General features: G+C 40.4%; 1 protein-coding gene across 4 annotated transcripts; it reads right to left on the reverse strand.

Moving 5' to 3' along the window:
* Positions 1 to 914: 914 nt before the first annotated feature.
* On the reverse strand, positions 915 to 27102 carry LOC138821341 (alkylated DNA repair protein alkB homolog 8-like). 4 transcript variants are annotated; one of them, XM_070013497.1, is made up of 13 exons: positions 26635 to 26690; positions 26322 to 26457; positions 25323 to 25560; positions 24110 to 24241; positions 23116 to 23211; positions 22284 to 22388; positions 20567 to 20637; positions 14861 to 14967; positions 11882 to 12033; positions 8724 to 8980; positions 7290 to 7439; positions 5770 to 6034; positions 915 to 1195 (listed from the first exon to the last, which is right to left on the reverse strand). In XM_070013497.1, exons 1-13 carry the CDS (start codon positions 26673 to 26675, stop codon positions 1080 to 1082), a joined length of 1866 nt encoding a protein of 621 aa, XP_069869598.1. In that variant the 5' UTR covers positions 26676 to 26690; the 3' UTR covers positions 915 to 1079. The 4 variants fall into 4 exon arrangements, with proteins under 4 accessions (XP_069869598.1, XP_069869596.1, XP_069869595.1 ...); XM_070013495.1 differs by lacking the exon at positions 915 to 1195 and adding an exon at positions 3869 to 5703 and having other exon boundaries at positions 5836 to 6034; XM_070013494.1 differs by lacking the exons at positions 915 to 1195; positions 26635 to 26690 and adding an exon at positions 27089 to 27102 and having other exon boundaries at positions 3869 to 6034.

Below are 27102 nucleotides of genomic sequence, written 5' to 3' on the forward strand. Positions count from 1 at the left end.
CCCGTAATGGAGAGCTGACGTTTCCTCCCTTCATGTTACTATTGCACCAATAAAGGCTGTCCACTCCAAAAAAAAAAAAAAAAAGCATGCCATAAAATACCATCCATATGCTGTTTTTTGTTTTCTGTTGGTCATGGAGCTTGAACTTCGGGCTTAGGCTCTGTCCCGGAGCTTTTGTGCTCATGGCTAGTGCTCTACCACTTCGAGCCATAGCACCACTTCCAGTTTTCTAGAGGTTAACTGGGGATAAGAGTCTTAGGGACTTTCCTGCCCAAGCTGGCTTTGAACCTCAATCCTCAAATGTCATCATCCTGAATAACTAGGATTACATGCTTAAGCCACTGGCACCAGCTTACATTTAATTTTAAGTGTAATATTTTTTATGTTTTTTTCTGCAATAGTGGGATTTGAATTCAGGGCCTCCCACTTGCTAGGTAAAAGCTCTTACCACATAAAGCATGTTCTCCCCCCCCCAACTTTTTTGGAGGGGTTTTAATTTTTATTTTGGGGGTCTCCCACTTTTGCCTGAGCTAACCTTAGATAAGATCCTCCTAACTCCACCCCTTGAGTAGCTAAGATTACAGGTGTGGATTAAGATTACAAACATGCTCAGCATTTAAACCAAAGTCTAAGCTAGCAATACATTAGAAGTGTTTCATCTTCTAGAAAACGAGGTGACAACTCTTGGACCCAGCATCTGGTGTTCCTAGCAGTAAATACACATTGCAAAATGGCTTTCTTTCACACGCTCACTCCACAGAGCCAATCTGAAGGGTAAATCCTCGGTTTCAGGTTATTCCTTCCCGGAGGCTGGATTATAGAATTAGAAGCTATTCCTGACTGTCAGGTGGTGGGAGGAGAATTAGGGATCTTCATTTCCTCTTTTTTGAATGGTTCTTTCAGCCTGTGGTTGATTCTTGTCCCTACTAAACATTGCCCCTCAGCCTTGGATACTAATACCTTCGCTAATCAAAACCAAGTTGTTTACACTTCCTGATGCTGGTGACTTACCCATGTGGTTTCTCCATTCATGCAGTACTGACTTGATCTCTCATAGAAACACTGGTGTTCCTTGTGGCTTAAAGCCACGTGATGCCCATTGTGGCCGTGGTCCAAAACTCCATCGTTTTGTCAGGTGCTTTTACTGTTCTAAGGTCTAGATTGATTGAGCTCACACTGGCAGATTTGCAATCCTCTAAGAAAGCAAAGAAGGAAATGACAAAGTCTGTACTTCTACTTCCTGCATATAAAGTTCATGTATTTAAAGTACTAACCAACTTAATTATCTGTAGTAATGGAGAGGATAATGGTATGTACCTACACCGCAATGCCCTGAATCACATAGGTTTTGAAGCATAATGATTTCCCCCATATTTATTTTACCAGTTATGCTGTGCTTATAATTTTATTAAACTAAGTCTCCTTTTCCTTGAGCACTGTGCTTTATAAGTATAGAAGGAGTCATTGCAAGGGCCCATTAAGTTGCAGGAGCCAGTCTTGGATTAGAAATTTAGATTAGATGCTTGCCATACAAAAATTGCATGCATGATTAACCATACTTCCAAGACCAGAGAAAATGCCACCCCAACACAGAAGACCCTAAATGTCATCATAGTCTTTCTGTAAATTCCTATATCAAGCTGTCCCATATACTTTTTTTGTTGTTGTTTTGAACTCGGGGCCTGGGTGCTGTCCCTGAGCTCTTTTGCTCAAGGCTAGTAGTTCTACCACTTTGAGCCACAGCTCTACTTCTGTCTTTTGGTGGTTAATTGGAGATAAGTTTCACTGAGACTTTCCTGCCCCAGTTGGCTTTGAACCATGATCCTTAGATCTCAGCCTCCTGAGTAGCTAGAACTGATTATAGGCATGAACCATCAGCATCAGATTTTTTTATTTCTTCTATAAAGCTCTCCTTCAACCTTTTGTTTAGAGAATAACAATGTGTTCTAGTGTAAAAAAATTCATTTTTGAGCTATTCCAATTAAATGCTATCTTGCATATTTAGTGCTTTAACTGTGTATGTCTAGGGATGTTTCTTCGTTTATCATGTCTGTTAGTGTTCTACATTCTTCCACATGGATAACTCATGGTTAAGTTTTCTGCTATTATTTGCTTAAATATATTATCTATACTTGTAGTTTATCTCTTTTCCTTAGTCTATCTCTATGCTTCAGAGGTTTTGTCTTTGATACAGTTCCAATAGTCTTCTAAATTCCATTTGTATTTTCTTCATGTCTTCTCGATGTCTTTCCTAATTCTTGTGCTTTATCTTCAACCCTTCAATGTTTTTCTTTTTTTAATTACTGTTCAATGGAGGCTTTATTTCAAGTAGCAGATGAGGAAACTGATTCTGTGAGTATATACATTCTGATGTACCTTAGTTCTTTCCCCAGCTCACAGTTCCAAAGGTGCATTCTAAACCTGTGTTTCCGGATAACCAGACTCATGTTTTTTGGCAATATTTAAAACAGAAACAAGACAAAGTCCCTTTTCATCTTTAGAGTAACACACACACACACACACACACACACACACACGCACGCACACACGCACGCACGCACGCACGCACGCACGCACGCACGCACGCACACAGGAAGCTGGTCAAATTTCATACACCACATTCCTGCCCTCAGATTCTAGCTGAACAAGCCTAGAAATGTGGACCTGAACGCTGCCAGGTCATCACGCAGGTATTAAGGGACCACATTTTGAGAGATACCACTTTGGGTGATTACACACCATATGGAAACTGTAGGAAAACGTCCAAAGGGCCAGTTTACCCAACTGAAAAAGTAACTCAACATTAAGAATAGAAGGGAAAACATGACTTTGGCCAATGGTGATGGCAGTTCTGCATCCGCGTACACATTCTGTGTGATTGTGGCTGTTGTTTTTGGGGGGGTTTTGTACACAGTAATTGCACAGAGGTGTTTTGTTGGTTATGACCGTATGCATATAAAGAGCTTTGATCCGTTCACCCCTCCTATTACTCTGAAAGCTGTTCTTTAGATCCCACCTGTGGACTTCCACGCCAGCTGGCAGGGGGTTGACCAGACGTCTACTCAGTGATCAGTGTACATATGCCTCTTCACATTCAGAGGGGACAGGTGTGCGCTCTTGATAGTTCTCCTCTGGGAAGCATCAAGGCCATGTGTCACATTTCTCATTTCATGTGAGCTTTCAAAGAACTCATTTGGCTGAGAGTTTTCAAATCCATTTTTCTCAACAGAAACTCATGGCTGACATTTTGTTCAGGGCAATGTTCTCAGGCCACCTGGACAAAAATCTCTGCCCAGCGTCAAAAAGGACCACCTGCTTTCACAGGAAAAGGTTTAAACGTTTTAAATAAAATTCGACTGCCCTGAAAACCTGAAGAAGATATTGTTTTAGTGTCACTTATGATAGAAACTGCCATCTGTCACAAGGTTTCTTTTTCATATATGGTCAATTATGTTGACAGTATCCTGGGTTTGCAACATATGAACTTTGTGTTCTCCTCCAAGACTAAGTGGGCCCATTTTATTTCACAATTAAGATGTATAAAGAAGGTTGGTTGGGCTGGGAAGGTGGCTCAGTGGTAGAGCACTTGCCTTGCATGCTTGAGGTCCTGGGTTCGATTCCTCAGCACCACATAAGCAAAAAGAAAAAAGCCGGAAGTGGCACTGTGGCTCAAGTGGTAGAGCGCTAGCCTTGAGCTGAAGAGCTGAGGGACAGCGCCCAGGCCCAGAGTTCAGGCCCCACCACCGGACCCAAAAAAAAAAAGAAAAGGTTGCTTTGTTACAAGGCCCACAAAGCTTTTATTCCATAAAGTAATCACTCACCAGTAGCATTACATAGAAATTAGAACACTATATTGGTCAAGCCTTTGTGTCTGGTTTAAACAGAATTATAATGTAGGGCACATTTTTTTTTCTTTTTTCTTTATTTTTTTTTGTCGGCTATGGGGCTTGAACTCTGGGCCTGGGCGCTGTCCCTCAGCTCTTCAGCCAAGGCCAGCCCTCTAGCGCTTGAGCTACAGCGCCACTTCCGGTTTTCTAAGTGTTTATTGGAGATAAGAGTTTCACGAACTTTCCTGCCAGGGCTGGCTTTGAACCATGATCCTCAGATCTCAGCCTCCTGAGTAGCTAGGATTATAGGCGTGAGCCACCGGCACCCAGCTACATGTTTTGTTTTTCCTACTCAACTATTTTATTTCAAATCGCATTTACATGTGTATATGTGTGTATATGTGTATGTATGCATATATGTATATGTGTGTGTGTGTGTGTGTGTGTGTGCGCGCACTATGTATGTATGCATTTTTCCCTCCATGATGGGGATTGAACTTGGGGCTTCATATACTCTAGGCAAGCACTCTACCACTAAACCACATCTCTATCTCAAATCCCATATTCTTCCTCTTCCTCTTCCCATTGAAGCCAACGACTACAGTTCTAACAGCAATAATAAAGGGATAAGAAATTGTTATTAAAAGGATTTTTAATTTCAAAGCTAAGAACTAGAGTCATTGATAGAGTTAAGGAGAGAAATCTTTAGGTTATATATAAAACTCATTGTTCTGCCTGGGCAGAAAAGTCTGTGAGACTTATCTCTATTTAAAAAAAGCTGGACATGGAGCTGAAGTTCAAGTTGCAGAATACTAGCCTTCAGCAAAAAAGCTCAGGGAAAGCTCTCAGATAATGAGTTTGAGCCCCACAACTGGCACAAAAATAAAAGAAAAAACAACTAAGCTTTGTATTTAAGTGCAGATCAAGAATCTAAAACCTGGATTGGAAGTGTGGCTCAGTTGGTACAGTGCCAGCCAATGAGCAACAGCATCAGATACCAAGTTCAAGTCCTGGTCTTGGACAAAAAAAAGAATCCAAAACCTGATATTCAGTTACTAAAAATCTAAGCAATTACATAATTTCAACTATTCAAGTATAAAATGCTTATTTAGAGCATTTTAGCCCAAAGAAAAATGAGTTAGAAGTGTATTTCAGTAGTTCATTTACCCACATACTGATGTTCATTTGCTCAAGCAATTAAGGGAAAATGTACTGAACATCCATGACTATGTGGCTAAGTTCTATCCTAGTAAGGTGTGGTGATAGTTCCTATTGATGAAAACATTTTCTGTAATATAGCACTCAGTCATACACTGTTTAGGCCCTGGAATAATGTTTTAAAGCAAGTAGTTGCCTTCAGAATGCTACTCTCCCTCCCATGCAAGCATCCCATCCCTATCTGGATCATTTCAGGTACACGGAAACACTACTCTTAGTAGCTGTGTAGGAAGAGCTGACAATTATGAAGTCCTGGTATCAAACTGAAGGTTTCTTAACTAATATCTACTTCCAAATTTCTCTGAGAAGCTCTCCTTTGGTACATTTCCACAAGCATTTTCTTTAAATAAGAGAACAATCAATTCAGTCCCCCTTTTAAAAAAATATATCTAGGTATATTTATTTTTTCCCCATATGACATTTTCATTAAAGAGTCAGCTCTTTTGAAGAATGACACACCAGTTTCCCTGATCATAGTAGCTTTTCAGAATGCTAACGTTTCCCAGTGTCTGGCAGGCAGCTTCCAGCTCCCCGCCACAAAACACGTGGTAGTACCGGTGACAGATGGGGCCTGGGTTCTGGGGTTCTGTGGAACCAAATGACACAGAGGCCTTGTCTTTACCAGTGTTCCTTTTGAGATGCCAGGGAACCAGTACATCTTGAGAATGAAAAGAAGTCCTATTAGTATGAATAGGCAGTTCTGAACTGATTCCTCTCGACTTACCCCCTCCTCCCTCCTGAACATGGTTCACGGTGGGGACAGAAGATGCTGAGTCTTGACAGGCCTCACCACGCATTTGCTCCACAAGCAATCCTGCAGATGTAGCACTGGTTATCTCCTCTTCAGTTCCTTGGCTAATTCTGTTTCCTCTAAGATACTTGGACTTCTGATTGTTATATTCTTGTTCCATTGCCCAGACATAAATGAGTGCTGTCCCACCAGGCCTCAACAGTCGAACAAGTTCTTGGATAGCTGCCACTCTACGCTCCTAAAAAGAAAAACCAGCATATTGCCATTTATCAACCAGGAGGATATACAGAAAGAAAATGTTAAGACATAATAAACTGTTGGACTGACAAAATGTTTTATAGGAAACAGTAAAGAATTTTTTTAAGGACATTTTAATCTTTAAGGGAAAAAAAGGTGCTGAAGGAAGGGAAAAAGGAGAATTTTATTTCTATCCATCTTCCCTGTAATTTTCCATAACTGGCTGGCTAGAATACATGAGACAACTAACAGGTCCTTATAGAGTGGTGATCAGTAGGATGTCGTGCATTTAGGTGAAGCATTGCATTTATGTGACGCCTTTTTATAAAAGCAATGTGCAAACCACTTCTACGTCCATCCCTGAAGTAACTTGTATGGATTCTCCTGCTAAAAGAAGCCCCAACAGCTAGATGAAGCACAGTCTGAGTGTCCCTCAGGCCAAATCCTCGAGACCAGAGTGTTTCAGATTTTTGGATTCTGGGCTATTTTCATATATGTAATGAATATGGAAATGGGGACCAAGTCTAAACACAAATTTCATTTATGTTTCATGTACACCTTCCATGAGTATAAACGTATATGCATGATATATTTAGTGTGCCTATGTTTTGATGGCTACTTATCAGAAGAGGTCAGGTGTTGAGTGTCATCACAATGATGTGTAAAATAGTTCCACGTTTTGGAACATTTTTGATTTTCGAGTTAAGGATACTCAAACATTATATAAAACAGTTGCTTAAAGGCAGAAGTGAAATCCGGCAGACTCAATCAAAAACTATAATCCCAATAAGAATCTATTAATCCAGTGTAGGGAAAGTAGAATGGGAGCAGAAAACAGAAGTCTCACTGGCCTGAGGAGACAAGGCTCAGGGTACAGCGAGGTTAGAGCAGTGGAAAACTGAGAAGAGGAATCACAGATAAAGGAGGAACTGCAGGGAGGAGATTCTCAGAAACTCAGTGGAGGAGTAGCTGGGGCATTAAATGGCAAAGCAGATATCTAAGCAGCCAAACAATGCAGAAACAGAAATGGAAGCAGGACATGGTAGTGTATGCCAATAATCCTATCCCTCAGGAAGCAGAAACAGGAGGACCGTAAGTGCCAGGCCATCCTGGCACGAAGACATTCTAGAAAAGCCTAGAGGGAGAAAACAAATGGAAACAAATGCAAGTTTAGACAGGTTCCAAGTAGGTAAAACCCATGAACTTCTTTTGACAGTTTAGTTACAAGTTCTTGAAGAGAGACAATTAACACTCACTGCAGTTGCAAAGTGGTGGATGACAGCAATAGAGATGCAAGCATCACAGGACCCACTGCGCACCGGAACCGCTAGCGCATCGCCAACAAAGGCCTGAAACTGCCTCTCTCTACAGATGGCTACGAGGTTTTCACTACGATCACAACCAATCTGTAACACAGAAAGGAAAGCATTTCACTATACTATGTCCAAGTAGCACAAGAAATTGAGAGCTCCAGTTTTATTCTTTACCTTACAGTCATCAGAAAGACTGCATATCTGGGTTTATTCTACCTAACGTCATTACACAGGTTTCCTGTTCATTATAAACTGGCTCATCACTAATACATTGTCAGAATATGAAATTGTTCAAAGCAGCACTTATGACCTTAACATATCAAACAGAAGTCAAATTAGCAAATGGAAATAAGATAACTAGAAAAAAGAAAGACTGTAATCAAACAGGGAAGACCCATTTGCTTCAACTCATCACTATTTCCAGTCAGATCTTTCTGCCATATGACACATCTAAAAATCAAATTTACCCCATATGCAGACATTTAGTCTACCTGAGGGAGCTACAAATATGGGGGGAGGTTACGAGAATATCTTCCATACTATATATACCATGTTGTGAGACCCCAGACCAGGTGGGTGAGTTCCCTTCCTTCTTCCTTATACTTTGAACATGTATTACATTTACAGTCACTATAATCACTATAATTTCTTTGTTTTCCCAACAAATTCTTTTTCTTTCCAACAAATTGTTTTGTTGTACCAAACAACAAAGAAAGTAAAATAGCTTATTTCTATTCTTAATGCTACTGAGTCTTTCCTTCTTCAACTGCTAACCTTATCAAGAAGAAATGCTGAATACAAATTGTGTAAGCAATTAGGAACCTTTACAACAAACCAGGGCTGGGAATATGGCTTAGTGGTAGAGTGCTTGTTTAGCATGCATGAATCCCTGGGTTCGATTCCTCAGTACCACATAAACAGAAAAAGCAGGAAGTGGCATTGTGGCTCAAGTGGTAAAATGATAGCCTTGAGCAAAAGAAGCTCAGGGACAGTGCCCAGGCCTTGAGTTCAAGCCCCAGCAATGAAAAAACAAAAAACAAAAACAAAAAAAACCTACAAGAAACCAGCCAGGGGAACAAGGTTATAAGGTTATCAGGATTGTCAGGAAGTAAGACAACCTCAGTAGCCTATTTCTTATTCGTAAGTGTGCCTATCTGTTTTGTGTTAGAAAATGAAATCTAAACCAAGGAGGGAAAAAAATTACAAATGATGGAATACCCATACATGTCTAAGAGAATAAAAGAGAAATGGAGTGTCCCTAATTTTCAACTTGTTTATTATACATTTTCTATGACAGCCTAGAAAGGAACACACATCACCGAAAGAAAGGTTATGATAACGACTCTAAAAACGGAAGGCAGATGCAGCACTACTTGCCATGTATAACTCCTTATTGATGCCAAGATACTTCCCATTCCCACATCCAATATCAGCCACTACCGAACCACTTGGCAAAGCCTTCAAAAACTCCACGATACACGGCCAAGGAGTGTGCCTCGTGCTGCTAAAGTGCCCAGCAATCTCTTCATACACACGGTGGACGTACTCCTGCTCCAGCCGGGATGCTTCTTTATCACTCTCTGGAAATGACGGAGGCTTCTCTTTCCTCTGGCTGTCACAGACCAGAGAATAATCTAAAGAAAAAAAAATAAAATAAACCTTGCATTTTTACCCAAAATGATTTAAAAGGTATTAGTTTTCTTCAAAAAAATGAATGCAAATTTGGTAACTCAAAATTAGATAGGCTCTGATTTATCAGTTGAAAACAAAGCAAAAACACTTAGTTCTTGATGAGTATAGTGGCACACACATGTAATCCCAAGGACTTAGAAGGCTGCGACAGGAAAATCACAATTTCAGGGCCTGCCTGGGCAACATAGAAAGTTCCAGGCTAGCTTAGGCTACATAGCGAGACAGGCTACCCTGACTCAACTGCAAACAAGAAAAGCTCTTTCCTAAGAAGGTCTGAATACATTCTCCTGTGAGTCTAACATAAAAAGAAGAGGAAAATCCATTTGTAACCAAACAAAACGACAAATCTGCATCAGTCTTAGAACATCTTAGAATAAGAGTTCTATTTTTCAGGAAAGCAACTTTTATAGCTCTAACATTACTAGTAGAAATCTAGCTAAATTGGGATTTAGAGATTCCCCCCGGCCCCTCGGCAAGTAAAGGAGTTAGAGGCAAAAAAAAAAAAAAAAAAATGGAAACAACATCTTATTCCATAATAATCCAAGTGTTTACTGAATGGTATTTGAACCAGTTTAAAAGTGTTGTCTCAATTGTTACATTAGTACTAGGAAGTGGGTATTAATACATTTATTTCACAGACAAGAAAATGGCAGCACAAAGTAGTTTAATATCATTTCTAAAGCAACACAGTCAATCACACAGATACAACTTGAAATTGGCAGCACAGACTCTGCAGTGGGTCATTCCCTTCCATAGAGCCCGACAAGAAACAAGCATAGGAAACAACTCAGCAAACTGCCAAAAGAATGGCTTTTAAGAGCTCTCACCATGAAAAATATATTTAAATATGTGACATACTGCATATACAAATTAGCCTAATTTACCCATTCCGTAACATGTTCATATTCCAAAGTACAGACATACAGAACAAATATATATAATGTTTTCAAAAGTTAATGAATATTTGCAAACTGAAGACCAAGTGAGAGGTTTTTAGAGCTTCCCATACATTTAATAAATGCCCATAACAAAGAAACATTTATGTAAGAAAATTAGCTCATCTTTCTTACTATACCTCAAGTATCCTGAGGATGGAAGTTATCTTTATTTTTCCATACCTTATAAAGCTATGGGTGGCAATGTTAGATTTCATCAAATTCTAAACAACCTCTTTCAACTTAAAAAAAAAAATGACCTTTTGAAAAGGACTGAAGTAGTAGAGTACCATGTCTGCCTAGCAAGTGTGAGACACTCAGTTCAAACTCCAGTACCACACACACAAACACATTTCGTGTATTTTCTTTTTTTTTGGTTGGTGTGGGGCTTGAACTCTAGGTGCTATCCCTCAGCATTTCAGCTCAAGGCTAGTACTCTAACACTTGAGCCACAGCACCACTTCTGGCTTTCTGGTGGTTAATTGGAGATAAGAGTCTCACAGACTTTCCTGCCTAGGCTGGCTTTGAACTGCTATCTTCACCTCTCAGCCTTCTGAGTAGTTAGGATTACAGGTGTGAGCCACCAGCACCTGGCTACATTTAGTGTTCTTAAAGACACTTTCAACAAAATAAGCAAAAGACTACTTTAAGCTTCACTGCTATCAAGATACCAAATACATAAATTTCACATTTGTTCTTGTTAGTTATGGGTCTTAAACTCTAGGCCTGAGTGCTATTCCTGAGCTCTTTTTGCTCAAGGCTAGTGTAATACCACTTTAAACCACAGCTCCACTTAATGGTTTTTTGAGTGGTTAATTGGAGATAAGAGTCTCTTGGGGGGAAAAAAAAAAAAGAGTCTCTTGGATGGCTTCCAACTGCAATTCTTAGATCTCAACCTCCTAAGTAGCCAGGATTACAGGCATGAACTACCTGTGCCTGGCTGATTTCATGTTTTGCTAACCGGATGACACCTTATATATAATACAGAATTTTAATTCAAAATGTTATTAAGATTACGACTAAGTCCAAAAACTACTAATAGATGCTATTACAACTGAAACTCTCAAGATATAAAAGGGATTTTACAATTACTGTCATTTTATGATTATTGAAACATTTTCTAGGCGCTAGTGGCTCACGCCTGTAATCCTAACTACTCAGGAGGCTAAGATCAAGGATCACAGTTCAAAGTCAGACCAGGCAGGAAAGACGGTAAGACTTATCTCCAATTAGCTACCAAAAATAGCCAGAAGTAGTGCTATGGCTCAAAAGGTAGAGTGCTAGCCTTGAGCATAAAAACTTATAGACAGTGCCCAGACCGAGTCCAGCCAAAGACTGGCACAAAGAAAGGCAGAAAGGCAAATGGAGGGTGGGAGAGAGGGAAGGAAAGAAAATGAAACATTTTTCTCAACTCCAAGAAATACAAGCATGATATGCTTACATCAACAGCTCAGAGTAACATTTTCTTGACACATAGTTTTGTGGTTCCTTTTAGTCCCTTACAAACTGACTAACCCACAAACCACTGTTCCTTCCCTACAGTCACCTGCTATGGAGCAATCTGTCAATTCCCACTTCCCTGCTGTGTTACTAAAAGGTGATTTAGAAACCCTCAAGGCCTGTTTTTACAAGTCATATTTTACTGACCTATAATTCTAGCACTGTCAACTGTTAGTCAAGTAAAGAAAATATTTTCTTAGCACTCAACTATGCAGAAGAACTGAGCTTGGGAAAGCAGCCCCTGCTTCCAAAGAATCAGAATTATAATGGGGGTGATTCAGAAAGTATAGACTACAAGAAATGATAGGAGACAAGTTAGGAGTTTTTCTTAGGTATTAATGATACCTTAACGGATTTTTCATACTAGACTTACTCCACTTTACCCTAGAGGTAGAATTATATACTTACTACAGTTACAAGGTGTACGCCTCACTTTCCTAAATGTAAATGAAGTCCGTACTCCTCTCTTGCTTAGAGTTAAGTTTCCAATATCACTGGTAATAATTCCACTTCTGTAATGCTCAGATGCATGAACAGTGTCAAATTTTCTGGGTGTGATTCTAAAAACAACAGGCAAAATAACTTGCTTAATATTGTAAGACGAAAGAAAGATACTTCAGGTCTTTACAAATATTGAGGGAACAGAGCAAATTTCCAAGAACTTATTGCAAATATCTACTGGATTTCCTGAATTGTCAGTCATTTTTCTTTATGTTTTAAAATCTTAATTTTACACAACCTACCTCAAATTTATTTTGGGGACTGAGGTAGATCAAGGTTTACTTCCAATGGATATCCAGTGCCTATCCATCAAAAAATTTTCATTCCACATCTACTTTTTTTTTTTTTTTTTTTTTTTTTTTTTTTTTTGCCAGTCATGGTATCTGAACTCTGGGCCTGGGCACTGTCCCTCAGCTCTTCAGCTCAAGGCTAGTGCTCTACCACTTGAGCCACAGCACCACTTCCAGCTTTTTCTGCTTATGTGGTGCTGAGGAATCGAACCCAGGGCCTCATGCATGCAAGGGCAAGCACTCTACCACTGAGCCACCTTCCCAGCCCCTCATTCCACATCTAATTACTGGTGTCTTTGTCAAAAATCAGCTGACTTACATGTGTGGATGGGTGTGCTTCGCACCTTATTCCACCCCACTGCTAATGTATGTCCATCTTAATATTGAGATTATATTCTTTGGATTATGTACCTTACATAGTAAAGTCTCTCAATGTTGTCCTTCTGTTTCAATATTGTTTTGACTATTCCTTATAAATTTTTGAATCAATTTGCTAATTATTATGAAAAAACAAAACAAAATAAACAAAACCCTCTCATGATTTCTGTTGGAATTACATGGAGTCCATACATCGGTTAGGGATATAAGTTTCCTATCTGTGATTACAGCATCGGTAGGTATCTGTTTACTTTGGTCTTCTCTTACTTTTCACCATTGTGACAAAATGCCTGAGAGGAACATGAGGGAGGAAGGGCTTATTCTGATCTACTATTTCACAGTGTTCAGTCAGTCCACCAAGATGGGGAGGGTGTGGTAGGGTAGATCAGGAAACAGAGATGCTGTGCTAGAGGGCTTTTCTCCTTTTCCCCTTTCATTCTATCAGGACCCTTTCCCCACTGAACCCTCACTGGAAATACTCTCACAGTCATACTCAGAAGTATACTTCACCCATCTCCTAGGTGTGTCTCAATCCAATCAAGATGACAAGATAAACCATCACAATAACTTGCTTTGTCAAACTGAAGAAGTTTATTTCTTTTCAGGGTTTACTGAGATCTTGCCAAATACAGAAGATTATCCTTTATTCTTTTCATATGTTGAACTATGCTGATTGATTTTAAAGTGCCAAACTAACCTTATAACACTGAGATAAACTCAACTTAGTCATAATGCATTTACTTTTTTCGATGTTGCAGGATTGGATTTTTTTTTTCTGATTCAGGGATTTGAACTCAGGGCCTTGTATTGGCTCCACTGGCTGGCTGGCTTACTTGCCTGAGACTCCACTACTTGAACCATGCCTCCAGCCCACTTTTTTCTGAGGTTGGAGTCTAAAAGACTTTTCTGCCTGAGCTGGCTATATTACCTTGATCCTCCAGATCTTAGCCTCCTAATTAGCTAGGATTACACAGATATGAGCCACTGCCAACCAGTTCCTTCTAAGTATTGCCAAATACATAGTAATACGCTTTGTTTTGGAAAAGCAGTATTTGCTTTCATTTTTCTTGGAAAACATATTCTCATTCAACGTAGGTTCAATTGCCTAGTTTTAATAGAGACAGAAGTTCAAGAAACATTTAATTTTCCCTTAATTCTGTTTTAAGATTTAAAAAAAACAGTAGGGCAAGCTCAGCGATTATGAGAAACCTGACCTTTGTCATTTTGACAAGTTTGACCGCCATGACCATCGCCATTTGGGAGCAGGAAATGACATGATGACTGACCAGAGACTCTGACCCACCACGGAGGCAAGAAAACAAAAGTATACATCAAACTAATGGGATAACTGACAGTGAGCCTGTTAACATTTCTCTAGAAACACAATATGGTTACTGTAAGTGACTGCCCTTCCACAGCCATCATTAATCGCCCAGCTCCCACACACCCAACCCACATACATTTGCTGCAGGTAGATACAAGGAAAACATAATCAATCAGGGTGGTGGGTAATAAATGACACTAATACTCACACTGGATTCAAGGAGTAATAGAAAATGGGGAAACTGGAGACCTGGACAAGAAGGCCTCCCCTAAAGAATGACACACTATTCAGTCTCAGGAAAAAAACATCTTTTCTGTCAAACCAAAATGTCTCCATCTTGTAACAAGGTACCATTCTGGAGTGATTTTTCCTGGAATTATTTGCTTCTTGACTTCAAACTATTAACTGTCGACTGTGTTGTTTGTAACCAGCCAGCCATATCAAGTGGGACCCTTTTCGATGCTGGCTGGAGCGCTCTCTAACTTTTCTGTATTACCCCATCACCCTGGTAACCATCTGTGAAAAGAATGTGAGCCTGACTCCTTGACAAGGAGAAGGGACAGCTCAGGTTGGGATAAACACTCAGCAGACTGCCCCACTCATGTGTCTGTGTAACCCTGGGGAGAATGGCGAGGCATCCGCTGTGCAGAAATAAATTGCCTTGTCAAGGTCTCCTTTACCTCATGCGTCTATTCATTTTCTGACACTGGAGAATCGTGTCTTTCCAACAATGACAGCTACCAAGCAACTGTATGACCCAGGAACCAGATCTCAGCTCTCAGGAGCAGCTGTAGATTCAGGCCTTTATATAAAAGCTCATGAACCAGACACTAAAAAACAGTAAGTGCAACAATGCAGAAGGAACTCCATCACTGAGAGCAGGTCAGTACCTACCCATGGGTCCAGAGGTATCTAGATTCTCCCGTCATGACCAGCAAACTCCGACGAGGTAACATAACTTGCACTAGGACACCATCTGGATGCTTAAAATCCATAACAATCTTGAAGCAAAGACAAAAGCATAAAGATCAATACAGAGTTGCACAAGCCCCAAGGATTAAGGATAACACATATTCTGGCCATCTTTCTGGCCAATAAATAGGAAAGCATAATCATGTTTACAGACTAGCACAGCACACTAGTTCTAAAAACTTTAGTGTATATGAAAGTCAACTGAAGAACAAAAAAAAAGAAAAAAACACACACTTCATCCACTGAGATTTGGACTGAGCAAATCTGAGGTGAGGTTCGGGAATCTGCATTTCTAACAAGGAATGACCCCACAAATTAAAATGCAGGTGGTGGTCTGCTTTGTAAGGCAATGGAAACACACAGGACTACAAAGCCAACAGTCATTCATAGTCAGGCTCTTCGTGCAACCACGTGACTCCAACAAACCATTTCCTTCTCTCTGCCCAACCATTTCAGGATTTTTTTTTTTTTTTTTTTTTTTTTTTTGGTCCAGTCGTGGGGCCTGAACTCTGGGCCTGGGCGCTGTCCCTCAACTCTTCAGCTCAAAGCTAGCGCTCTACCACTTGAGCCACAGCGCCACTCCCGGCTTTTTTCTTTTTGCTTATGGGGTGCTGAGGAATCGAACCCAGGGCCTCATGCATGCAAGGCAAGCACTCTACCACTGAGCCACCTTCCCAGCCCCCCATTTCAGGATTTTTATCAATACTTAATTATATAAATTATATAATCATAGTGTCTGACACATAGCAAACACACAAAAAAATAGCTTTCACTATTTCACTATTTCACTATACTGTACTTTTAAGATACAAGTTTCATAATAAGTAGTATTTTCATGAACAACTTAATATTTCCATCAAAGTAAGTTCACAGGCACAGGTGTGAATATTACAGTTGGGTTTTTTTTGTTTTGTTTTGTTTTTTGTCGGTTGTGGGGCCTGAACTCTGAGCCTGGGTGCTCTTCTATTCAAAGCTAGCACTCTACCACTGGAACCACAGTGCCACTTTTGGCTTTTTTTTTTTCTTTTTGCTTATGGGGTGCTGAGGAATCGAACCCAGGGCCTCATGCATGCAAGGCAAGCGCTCTACCACTAAGCCACCTTCCCAGCCCCAAATATTACAGTCTTTAACACAGACAGACAAGCTATCTTCCAAAGACTGGACTAATCTACATTCACACAGGCAATACTTTGCCAAGACAGGAATATCATTTTCTGTTAAAATCTTTAATTATAAGCCCGGCACCAGTAGCTCACGTCCATCATCCTAGCTACTCAGGAGGCTGAGATCTGAGAATCACGGTTCAAAGCCAGCCCAGGCAGAAAAGCCTGTGAGACTCTTATCTCCAACAAACCACCAGAAAACTGGAAGTGGCTCTGTGGCTCAAGTGGTAGAGTGCTCGCCTTGAGCTGAAGAGCTGAAGAATAGCACCCAGGCCCAGAGTTCAAGTCCCACAACAGACACACACACAAAAACCAATCTTTAATTATAAAAAAGGTGAACAAATAAGTCATACATTCTTTTAATTTGCAAATCACTGTAAATTTACATTGTAACACATTCCATTGTTGTTCATCTTTTGCTTTTTGAAAGTGTCCACATTTTCATTTTGAACTGAGCTCTACAAATTATATAGCTGCCCTGGGAGCTCTGAAATTTTTTAGGTCATCAGTCTGTTGTCTTGTACTGACAAAACACAAAAACACTACCTATTTCTTTGCTTACAGAGCCCTTACCCTGATTAAATATTGTTATTTTTCTTTATTTTCTGTATCTTTTTATATTTAAGCCTTTAGAATTCTGAAATTTATTTTAGCATTGACAGTCTCATTTTTTTAAGGGAATCATTTTATCCATATAATTAAATTGATATTTCCTATGAAAATTTAAATCATAACAATGCTTGTTCAACAACAACAACCAAGACTTTTAATAACCTCCGGAAGGATTTACAATCAATAGTTCCCCTGCAACAGTTGAATCATTCTGCCACGTGACAACTTTGCTCCACAGGAGCTTTTTTCCAATTATTCCTTTTGAGTTTACCTATTTCTTTTGCTCTCTGAGATGTCAGCTCAAGTCCCCAGCAGGCTCAGGAGTCATGACTAAGGATAATATTCAGCTCAGAGCAAACAAACAAAAACCTTCAGACATTCTCATCTTGAACAACCTTTACACATGCAAAATGTCAGGGTCACCACTCTATCACCCAGAAACAATAAGATTTCCTGGGAGAAAAGCACAAGAATAAGTGGATCTCTATGTTTGCTAAACAGAAATACTGGGAATACCTCTAAAAAGAAGGCAAAGGATTCTAGTCTTCAGAGGTTAGAATTAGATTAGGATTACCAAACTCCTGAGAAAATCCCTTAAGAGTATCTGGACAATACACAGTATGGTTAAGAATGATGTGTGATTCATAATGAATAGTGAAAGCTGAGGGCAGAAGTTACTTTTAACTAGATGCCATGCCTACTCCGGTGGAGTCTGCTTAGCATGGGAAACCTGCTTTCAGATCTGAGAATGGGGCTTCAAAGAGGCCTACCTCCTGGAAAGGCTGGCAAGCCCCTGGGAAAGATGTGTTGCTGTTTTTCTTTTCTGCACTATATAGGAGCGCCTATTAATCTTTTACTGTTCCTGCTGCTTATTGTACTTACTCATGCTCAACGTTCCTTTATTCAAGGCTCTTTCTTAACAGTGTTGACGACTCCAACATCTGATGAATGTCTTGAGAATATGACTAACTCACCAGAGTTAAGTGCTACCCTGAAAGCCCCTCTTATGGAGGCTAGTAGACAAGTCATAAGTAAATATAAAAGTATTGGGGGACGCCGGGCGCTGGTGGCTCATGCCTGTAATCCTAGCTACTCAGGAGGCTGAGATCTAAGGATCGCGGTTCAAAGCCAGCCCGGGCAGGAGAGACCGTGAGACTCCTATCTCCAATAAACCACCAGAAAACCGGAAGTGGCGCTGTGGCTCAAGTGGTAGAGCGCTCGCCTTGAGCTGAAGAGCGGAGGGACAGCGCCCAGGCCCAGAGTTCAAGTCCCACGACCGACAAAAAAAAAAAAAAAAAAAAAAAGTATTGGGGGTTTCATGACGTCACTTCAACAGAAGGAATTGTTTGTAAGAGATTTACAAGAAGCTGTAGGCACGGTTAGAGCAAAAAGAATGTATGGCTACTGGAGACTTTCCTTTAATCCTGAAGCATATACAATAGACTCATATAGATATGCTGTAGATAAAAAAGATGTATAAGGATATTTAGACCAAAAGCTAAATAAGATTCCTAAAAGGTTGGTAGATGGAAGGTGGCAATGGCTTATCAGAGGAAAATGGTGGGATCCTCCATTATCTAGAGGACCCCAGAGACTTCCCCCCAGATCCATAGCCTTTTACAGGTGTGTATGATAAGGATGGCAACCGTTAGGGAAACTACTTAGGAGAAAGAACTTCCTATTACTCTCTTTCATTTACTGAGAGACTTGCTAGATCTAGGCCTCCTTGGTGCTTACTATCAAAGAAGGAACAAGAAAGATCTTATGAGACAGTTAAGGCCTCTATGGAGAAGAGTAAACGATTATGTGAAAGACACTATGAGCTTAAATTTGATATATGGCCAGATTTAACTAAGTATACTGAATAGCATGATTTTTGGCCACAAATTGGGGACCCTCTAAAGAATGGCAAAGAAGCACAATTGCTTAGAAAAGATTTGAAACGTATAAAGTACAAAACTAAACAAAAGTAACTATGAAGCACTAGAGTTCATGCCTTTCTGTTCAGCACCTTGCCCATATGCCCTGGTTAATGCTTAATAGGTGATAAACATCGAAACCAATTGTATTTCTTAAAAATAGAGGTAAAGCCGAAAACAAGTGCCTATCGTCATAGCTCATCATCCAAAAAATAAGATCAGGCGACCAGCTGATGACCACCCAAGAACGAAGCCTTGCAGCAAGATTGTGTAACCTTTTGCCCTTTCTCATGGAGACTTTTGCTATAAAAGCTTGTTATCCTCTGCAATAAATCGCACTCAGCATCCACTCCTCTTGTGTGTGAGTTGTCTGTTTGCCATCTCCCCACCTATTCCAGTTCCTCCACTAGGTATCCTCCATCGTCCCGACAGAGCCGGTCCGCGGCAACTAGAGAAAATATTTCTTTTCTTTTCTTTTTTTTTTTTTGGTTGGTCATGGGGCTTGAACTCTAGGCCCGGGGAACTGTCCCTCAGCTCTTCAACTCAAGGCTAGCACTCTACCATTTGAGCCACAGCACCACTTCTGGCTTTTTCTGCTTATGTGGTGCTGAGGAATTGAACCCAGGGCCTTATACATGCGAGGCAAGCACTCTACTACTAAGCCACCTTCCCAGCCCCTAGAGAAAATATTTCATAGTTCAGAGTTCACCCATTTCCCACAACCTATCGAATATAAATCTTCTGTAGTTTTACTAACTTCTTTTGACCCAAATGAAATAGAGTTCACTTTTTTTCTTTTTCTTTTTTTGGGGTCCAGTCATGGGGCCTGAACTCTGGGCCTGGGCGCTGTCCCTCGGCTCTTCAGCTCAAGGCTAGTGCTCTACCACTTGAGCTACAGTGCCACTTCCGGCTGTTTTTTTTCTACTTATGTGGTGCTGAGGAATTGAACCCAGGGCCTCATGCATGCAAGGCAAGCGCTCTACCACTGAGCCACCTTCCCAGCCCTAGAGTTCACTTTTTAAATAGCAACCTGAGTATGCCACACATTTCAGGAAGGACATACATATCTACTTTGTCTAGGCAAGTAGGAAAGAAGAGAACAAAAGGGAGGACGACAAACTTCCCCCTACATCCTGCTGTGGTTGCCAAGAGCACATGCTTCGTGAAGGTTACAAGTAAAGAGCCTAAAGGAAGCTCACCTTAATGCCTTTAGAGGAACCGATTATTCTGAGTCTGAAGAATGTTTTCTCATACATTTACCCATTTATTATTCCAACCAAATCCTTCATCCAGGAAAGGAATATAATTATTTCCATTTTGTAGATGAGATTAAAGACCAGATTCAACACCCTATTTTAAATATCCTTAACAGTTCAAACAAGATGCAACTATATAATCAAACTGGTGAATAAACAAAAGCCTCTTATTCTTCACTTGTAACAGCAGATATGATCCTCTACTGTTCAGAATTTTTTAAAGGACTGTATACGGTAACTTGTGAAAAGGTTCATCAAAATTCCAGACATACTTGAGTTTTCGTTTCCTATGGAGGCAGCTACTATCTTTTGCCGCTAGATGGCAATGCTCCATCTGAAGGTCAAAAGTTGGCCAAGCTGCACCAAAGGAAACTAGATTTAACGTGACTGCTAAAGTAAAATGTATAAAAAATTAAATCTGAAGGCAAGTGAGAGTGATTCACACCTGTAATTCTAGCTACTCAGGAGATCTAAGTATTGCTATTCAAAGCCATCCAGGCAGGAAAGTCTGTGTGAAAGTCTGTTATCTCCAATTAACTACCAAAAAAAAATCAGAAGCGGAGCTGTGGCACCAGTGATAGAGGACTAGCCTTGAATAAAAAAGCACAGGGACAGCACCCAGACCCTGAATGAGGTGAGACATATGTTGAAAGCTATTTGACAAGTTTGAATATTTACCTCTGACCCCAAACTGAGAGAAACAATCTCATCTTCAAAAGCCGAATGTGTGTCAATATGAGCAGGAATTCCTGAGGTAGAAAAGAGGATAACAGCTAACTTCATTTTTCCTTTTAGTAGGTTTAGATTTAGTAGATTTGAGTACATATAGATTTGCACAATTGTGTTGAAAACATTTGGTTACCAAGTAAGTACCACAATGTTAGCTAAAAGGAAATAAAGTAGGAATGTGACTAAACAAAATGAAATCTGGTAAACAAAATGAAATCTAAGCAAAAAATACCTTAATTAAGCTGGGCCCTGGTGGCTCATGCCTAAAATCCTAGCTACCTAAGAGGCTGAGATCTGAGGATCACGATTCAAAGCCAGCCTGGGCAGGAAAGTCTGTGAGACTCTTATCTCCAATTAACCACCAGAAAACTGGAAGTGGTACTGTGACTCAGAGTGGTAGAGCACTAGCCTTGAGCTGAAGAGCTCACGGATAACGCCCAGGCCGAGTTCAAGCCCCATAACTGACAAAAAAAAACCTTAATTTTTAATTAGCCACTGAGACTTAATTCTAAAGTCATGGCTCAAGGGTTAACTAGAGTGCTTACCCATGACCAGCCCAAGAGGAAGATCGAGAAGATAAATAGAAGTTATTTCCCCCTCTTAAACACTGAATTCCAAGTACTTGGAGAATCAATGTTATGTATGAAGGCTAAGTGTGTCAATAATGAACATATGGCTTCCTCCACTAATGTAACAATCTATACTTAGCATCTTTTCATAAAGAAAGCTTGCTACATGTGAAGGGATCCAAAGCAAGTACGAAATATTAAGATAAAGTCCTTCCTCAAAGACTAGTGGGAAGACACACAGGGAACTAAACTAAGCAACTGAAATACATCATGACGCCTGGCATGGCAGCACTCACAGTAATTCTAGCACTGAGGAGGCTGAACTCGGAAGATCCTGAGTTCAAGACCAGTCTACACTACACAGTAACACGTTGTATGAAAATAAATGCAAAACCAAACAAACAAAAAACCTCTACAACTACTGCCATTAATAATTCCTTTAAAGGGGAAGGTGGCTCAGTGGTAGAGCACTTGCCTTGCATGCATGAGGCCCTGGGTTCGATTCCTCAGCACCACATAAGCAAAAAAAGAAAACAGCTGGAAGTGGTGCTGTGGCTCAAGTGGTACAGCACTGGCCTTGAGCTGAAGAGCTGGGAGGGACAGCGCCCAGTCCCGGAGTTCAGGCCCCACAACCGGACCCAAAAATAATAATAATAATAATTCCTTTAAAAACATCATTTTTTAACGATAGATACCAGATGGAGCTGCTGCTAACAAATTTGAGAAACTTGTAACCTAGATTTTCCACAAACATATCAACCTAGAATTGTTTTTCACATTCTGAATTTCACAAATGATTAGCCTTCTTCTCTTCAATCATACATATTTTACGTTTTTTAAGCATTTATCTCCCTAACTAAAACACTGAAAGAGGGACAAAATAACAACAAAACCACAAACAGCAATTTGTGTTTGTTTCTTTCCACTCTGTGATGAAAGTACTGGGATTGGAGTGGAGATTTTCCAGAGATTCAGACCAATACAGGCAACAAACATGAGCAAAGAAACCCAAGAATTCACTTCGGCTTTTAAAAAAATTATATAACCTTCTTAATTCTGAACTATATAATTGGAATTTTCAAACAAGAAATACTTACCATGTCCAGGTTCATACTGATTTACGGTCAACTGATCAGGTTTATGTTTAATGTAACCTTCCTTCAACCATTTCTCCAAAATGCGCTCACAAATGTCAGGAAGGCCTAAAGTCAGTGATCATAAAGGCAAATACTTAAAAAATATTTATAAGATATACCCAAGAATTTCAAAAAAATCACTGTGAGAAAAATAACACGTCTTCCTATCACATATATATACATATATATAACATATATATATATACACATACATATATACATATATATTAAATTGCATATATATCTATTTAGATATAAACCCATTTTATATAGGATTATATGAATCTATGCTAAATTGTTAATAAACATCCTTGTAGGCAAAAATGGGGGGGATGATAGTAGGCACCAGATGAGCTCTTTTTTTGTGTGTGCCAATCCTGGGGCTTGAACTCAGGGCCTGGGCACCGTCCCTCTGCCTCTCTGTGCTCAAGGCTCACTCTCTACCATTTGAGCCACAGCACGACTTCCGGCTTTTTCTGCCTTTGTGGTGCTGCTGAGGAGTCAAACCCAGGGCCTCATGTATGCAAGGCAAAGTCTACCACTGAGCCACCTTCCCAGCCCCACAAGATGAGCTTTAGCCTTTAGTGTTATCCATATGATTGAAGTTTGTTTTTTTTTTAACACAACCGTACCATTTAGCTGGTTCAAATGCTTTTTAAAAAACTTAATACACTGTCTCAAAAGTAAACCTACAGGAGATAATGGAAACATCCACCCTCAAATTCTCACATATCACATCTGAAAGAAAAAAAAAAAACAGAACAGCTTTTGCTGTGCATTAATAATTACTCACCCCCAGGTAATGGCTTGTCTTTATCTACATTGTTGTTCTCATAGTGGAACTCATAACCAAAATGCTTTACTCGTCTGTGCTTTAAAGACTTCTGACCTGAGTCAAGAGAATACAGTTAAGTTGTTTGGAGAAAAAGAACTGCAACTCTTTGTATGTTTGAGTCAACGTTATCAGTAAGGATTAGCTTAATAACTGTTAACTTGTGTGTTAACTGCCAAATTATTCTTTATTGGGGGAAGGAGGGAGTAATGTGTGTGTGCATTCCAGTACTGTAGCCTGTACTCTACACCTGGGTGATGTCATTTCGTTTTTTCACTAAAGGCTAGCTAGCACTGTACCATTTAAACCACACTTCCACCTCAGACTGTTCATTGGTAAATTGGAAATTAGAGTCTCATAGACTTTCCTGCCTGGGCTGGCTTTGAACAATCCTCAGATCTCAGCCTCCTGATTAGCTACTATTGTCTTTAATAACACTAACCATTCTGTTTATATCTGCTCTTTCATGTCTAGAAGTATAACAAATCACTCAGAGCATGTCACCTGAACAATGTGAATAGTAAACATGGACAAGGCCACTCACAGAACTGAGAGAACATTAACTTGCAGATGACTCCAGGAAGCTCTGGATTCATCACTGCACTACTGTACTCTTCTTCCTCAGAAGAGATCTGCCCCAGGGGAAGGGAAGCAAATACAGTAAGAAAGTGCAAAGGCTTATATGCAAGTTAGCTATTCTAATGTTGCAATTCATACTCGTGAGTTTAAACTTTAAAACTCGTAGCTGTATTCGTGCTATTGATGTTCCTAAGCAAGAATTCTGTGACAGTGGATCTGAGTGGTATTCAGTGATCTGGAAGAAACTAGTTTTTCATTTGTCTGTCTGTTTTTTTGCCCATCCTGGGGCTTGAACTCTGGGCCTGGGCACTGTCCCTAAGCCTTTGTGCTCAATGCTAGTGCTCTACCACTTGAGCCACATAAATGTCTTACTTACAATTTGTATTGTCTGCGTCTTCTGCCCAGTTAACACTTTCCAGTAGCAACCTCTCATCCTCAGAAGAAATGATTTCTTCTACTACCAAGAGGCCTGGAGGCAAGCCATGAAGCCCCAACGCCTTGCACTGTGCTAGGGGAAACCAGAGCAAACAGTCACCTATAAAACCTAAAGTACCTTAGACAAGTAATTCTGCCCAGTATCCATTTATCAGCTTTAACCTCCCAATCCTCATTTTCAGAAACACAGAAAGTACAAAATCTGAATTGCATGCATTTTGCTCCCTTCACTTCCTCTAGCAACAACAGTCCATCAGTATTCCATCCAAGCACAAGTGAGTCACTTTTTTTTTTTTTTTTTGCATGCAAGACAAGCACTCTACCACTGAGCCACATTCCCAGCCCATGAGTCACTTTTAAACCTCAGGGATAGAAAAGGGGTTTCATAATAGTCACAGCATGCACTTCTACTCAGAAGGCAAAATTGTCTCTGGATATCAAATCCAAGAATGGAAATGCCCAATTTTGCTCTTTTAATAGCATCATAAATAACAGACATACTGAGAAATATATATATATATATATTTTTTTTTTTTTTTTTTTTTTTTTTTTTTGGTTCCGGTCGTGGGGCCTGAACTCTGGGCCTGGGCACTGTCCCTCAGCTCTTCAGCTCAAGGCTAGCACTCTACCACTTGAGCCACAGCACCACGTCCAACTTTTTTATTTTTGCTTATGTGGTGCTGAGGAATCGAACCCAGGGCCTCATGCATGCAAGGCAAGCACTCTACCAATGAACCACCTTCCCAGCCCAAGAAATATATTTTTTAATATTAAAAAAAAGGCTAAGCACCAGTGGGTCATGCCTGTAATCCTACCTATTCAGGAGACTGTGACCTGAGGATCACAGTTCAAAGCCAGCTGGGACAGAAAAGCCTGTGAGACTCTTATCTCCAATGAACCACCAAAAAGTTTAAAGAGGAGCTATGGCTCAAGTGTTAGAACATTAACCATGAGCACAAAAGCTCAGGGACAGCATCCAGATGCTGAGTTCAAACCCCAGGACCAGAACAGATGAGAGTATTTGACAAAGGGGAACTGCTTAATTGGAGTCCTTTCATTTAATAACACACACACACAAACACAAACACTTTTGTTCACAGTAAGAAAATCCACACAAAACCAAGAACCATTTCATACAGATAACTATATAATACCTTTTTCCACAAAATTCAAGTACAGAATGATCTTCTGTCCTAAATCAGCCACTATTTCTTTTCCATGGAGAACAGCATAAGCTTTCCTGGCTTCTTCTGTTGTCGCATATGTTACGAAGGAGTAGGGTTTATTGGGTGGCATTAAGAGAGAGTCCACACTTCCACACCCCTGGAGAACTGGGAGCAGCTGCTTCCTACTCACACCATTACCCAGACCGCCATTGGCAATGACCAGACTCTTAACAGCAAAAAGAACAGGCAGTTGAAAGCAATCTCAATCTCCCTCTCTTAAAATAAGGTTATTTTTAAATACTATTTCTACACATATAATTGAAAAGAAAAATATGATGCTTATTTGGTTTGTTACTTTCAAAAACTAAAAACCAATTTAACTAATTTTTTGGGGGGGGAGGAGAATTATTGTGCTGTAAACATTTATTTTTTTAATAAATGTAAGATAAAATAGTCATTTTGTAATAACCATAAATGGAAATGCATGACTCAAGACACCTCATAGTCTTTCTTGCATATTACCACATTTAACTTCTGCCATCGGACTTTGTAAATAAAGTCTAATATATGAAAATGCTTTACAGCTTATAGTCAAAATATTTTATATCACAGGTTGGGAACAGAAGAAACTTATTAGAGTACAGAAGATCCAACTTTTAAGTTTCTAGTCAACTACTAATAAATTTATATTCATACTCTCAAATCTTTAGTTTTCCCACCAACCTCATCAACATTTTTAGATAAGTACAACAACAAATATAAGTATGCTTTATTAACATGTAGTCAACTGATACAACCAATAGAAATTTAAAAGCTAGACTACGTTCCAAAACAGAAAATTACCAGGTACTATCACATGTACATTTAATATGGACTTAATATATAAATGAGCAATTGCAGCTGTGAACAATTATTAACAAATATCGATATACTAGAGTAGCATACTGAGTCTTCTGCAAGCAAGTGGTAATTGTAGTTTTAGGTTACCTGCGTGGCATGGGACACTGTCTCAATGCCTTCGTGTCTCAACAGGGTATTCCTGGCTTTATTCTGTTTCCGTAAGTACTTCTTTTCAGTTTTGCTGAGTTTCAAGTTACTTTGATGACTGATGTCCACAGCGATACTATATAAAGGAAAACAGAAGCAAATAAGGGCGACCTTAGTGCAATTCACATTTGCTATAATTGATCAAAAGCTTCTATGTGACGACGTGGCCGGCTCCCCAGGCTGAGGTTGGCAGCCTTGTGGAATACACAGCGCGTGTACCCCCGTGGCTGGCCGGCTCCCACAGATGGTTCACCTGTTCACCTCTTCAGGGTGCTGGTTCTCCAACACGGTCATCTGGTGGAGGACACGGCTAGCAATAAAGGTCCACCAGAGCCACATTCTGAAACCACCCCCCAGGAGACCCCGGGATGGTCCCAACAAGACTCCACGGCGTGGGCAACCCGGCCCCCCAGCAATGGCCCACCCCGCCAGGAAAGACCCGGATGAGCGAGCCCCCAAGTTGTAACTGCGGATCCCCAACACCCGCTGAAGCCGGGAGCCGGCGTCAAGCCAGCCTGAGGCTCCATCTTCTCTGCAGAGGCCGGACGGGGAGCCGTGGCTCGCGTGGAAGAGCGCCCGCCTTGAGTGAGGACGCGCAAGGGCTGGGCCCTGGCCCCGAGTTCAAGCCTCAGCACTGGCGCCGATCCGGGTCGACCTCGCCCCTCGGGCCCCAGAAAGCGGAGGTGAGCTCTCTCACGCCGCCTTACCTGGGCGCCGCCAT

This window comes from Dipodomys merriami, unplaced genomic scaffold, assembly GCF_024711535.1.
Source record: "Dipodomys merriami isolate MVZ:Mamm:240054 unplaced genomic scaffold, mDipMer1.0.p SCAF_91, whole genome shotgun sequence".
NCBI lineage: Eukaryota > Metazoa > Chordata > Mammalia > Rodentia > Heteromyidae > Dipodomys > Dipodomys merriami.

Bases quoted from the DNA above. Each gene is read 5' to 3' on its own strand.
- LOC138821341 (XM_070013493.1), bottom strand. From the start codon at position 26,675: ATGACCGTGTTGGAGAACCAGCACCCTGAAGAGGTGAACAG. The intron at 24,242-25,322 runs GTATTATATAGT...GGTTTCCCCTAG, and splicing joins CTTGAATTTTGTGGAAAAAG to CACAGTGCAAGGCGTTGGGG. The intron at 23,212-24,109 runs GTAAGTAAGACA...CTCTTGACTCAG, and splicing joins AGACGCAGACAATACAAATT to GTCAGAAGTCTTTAAAGCAC.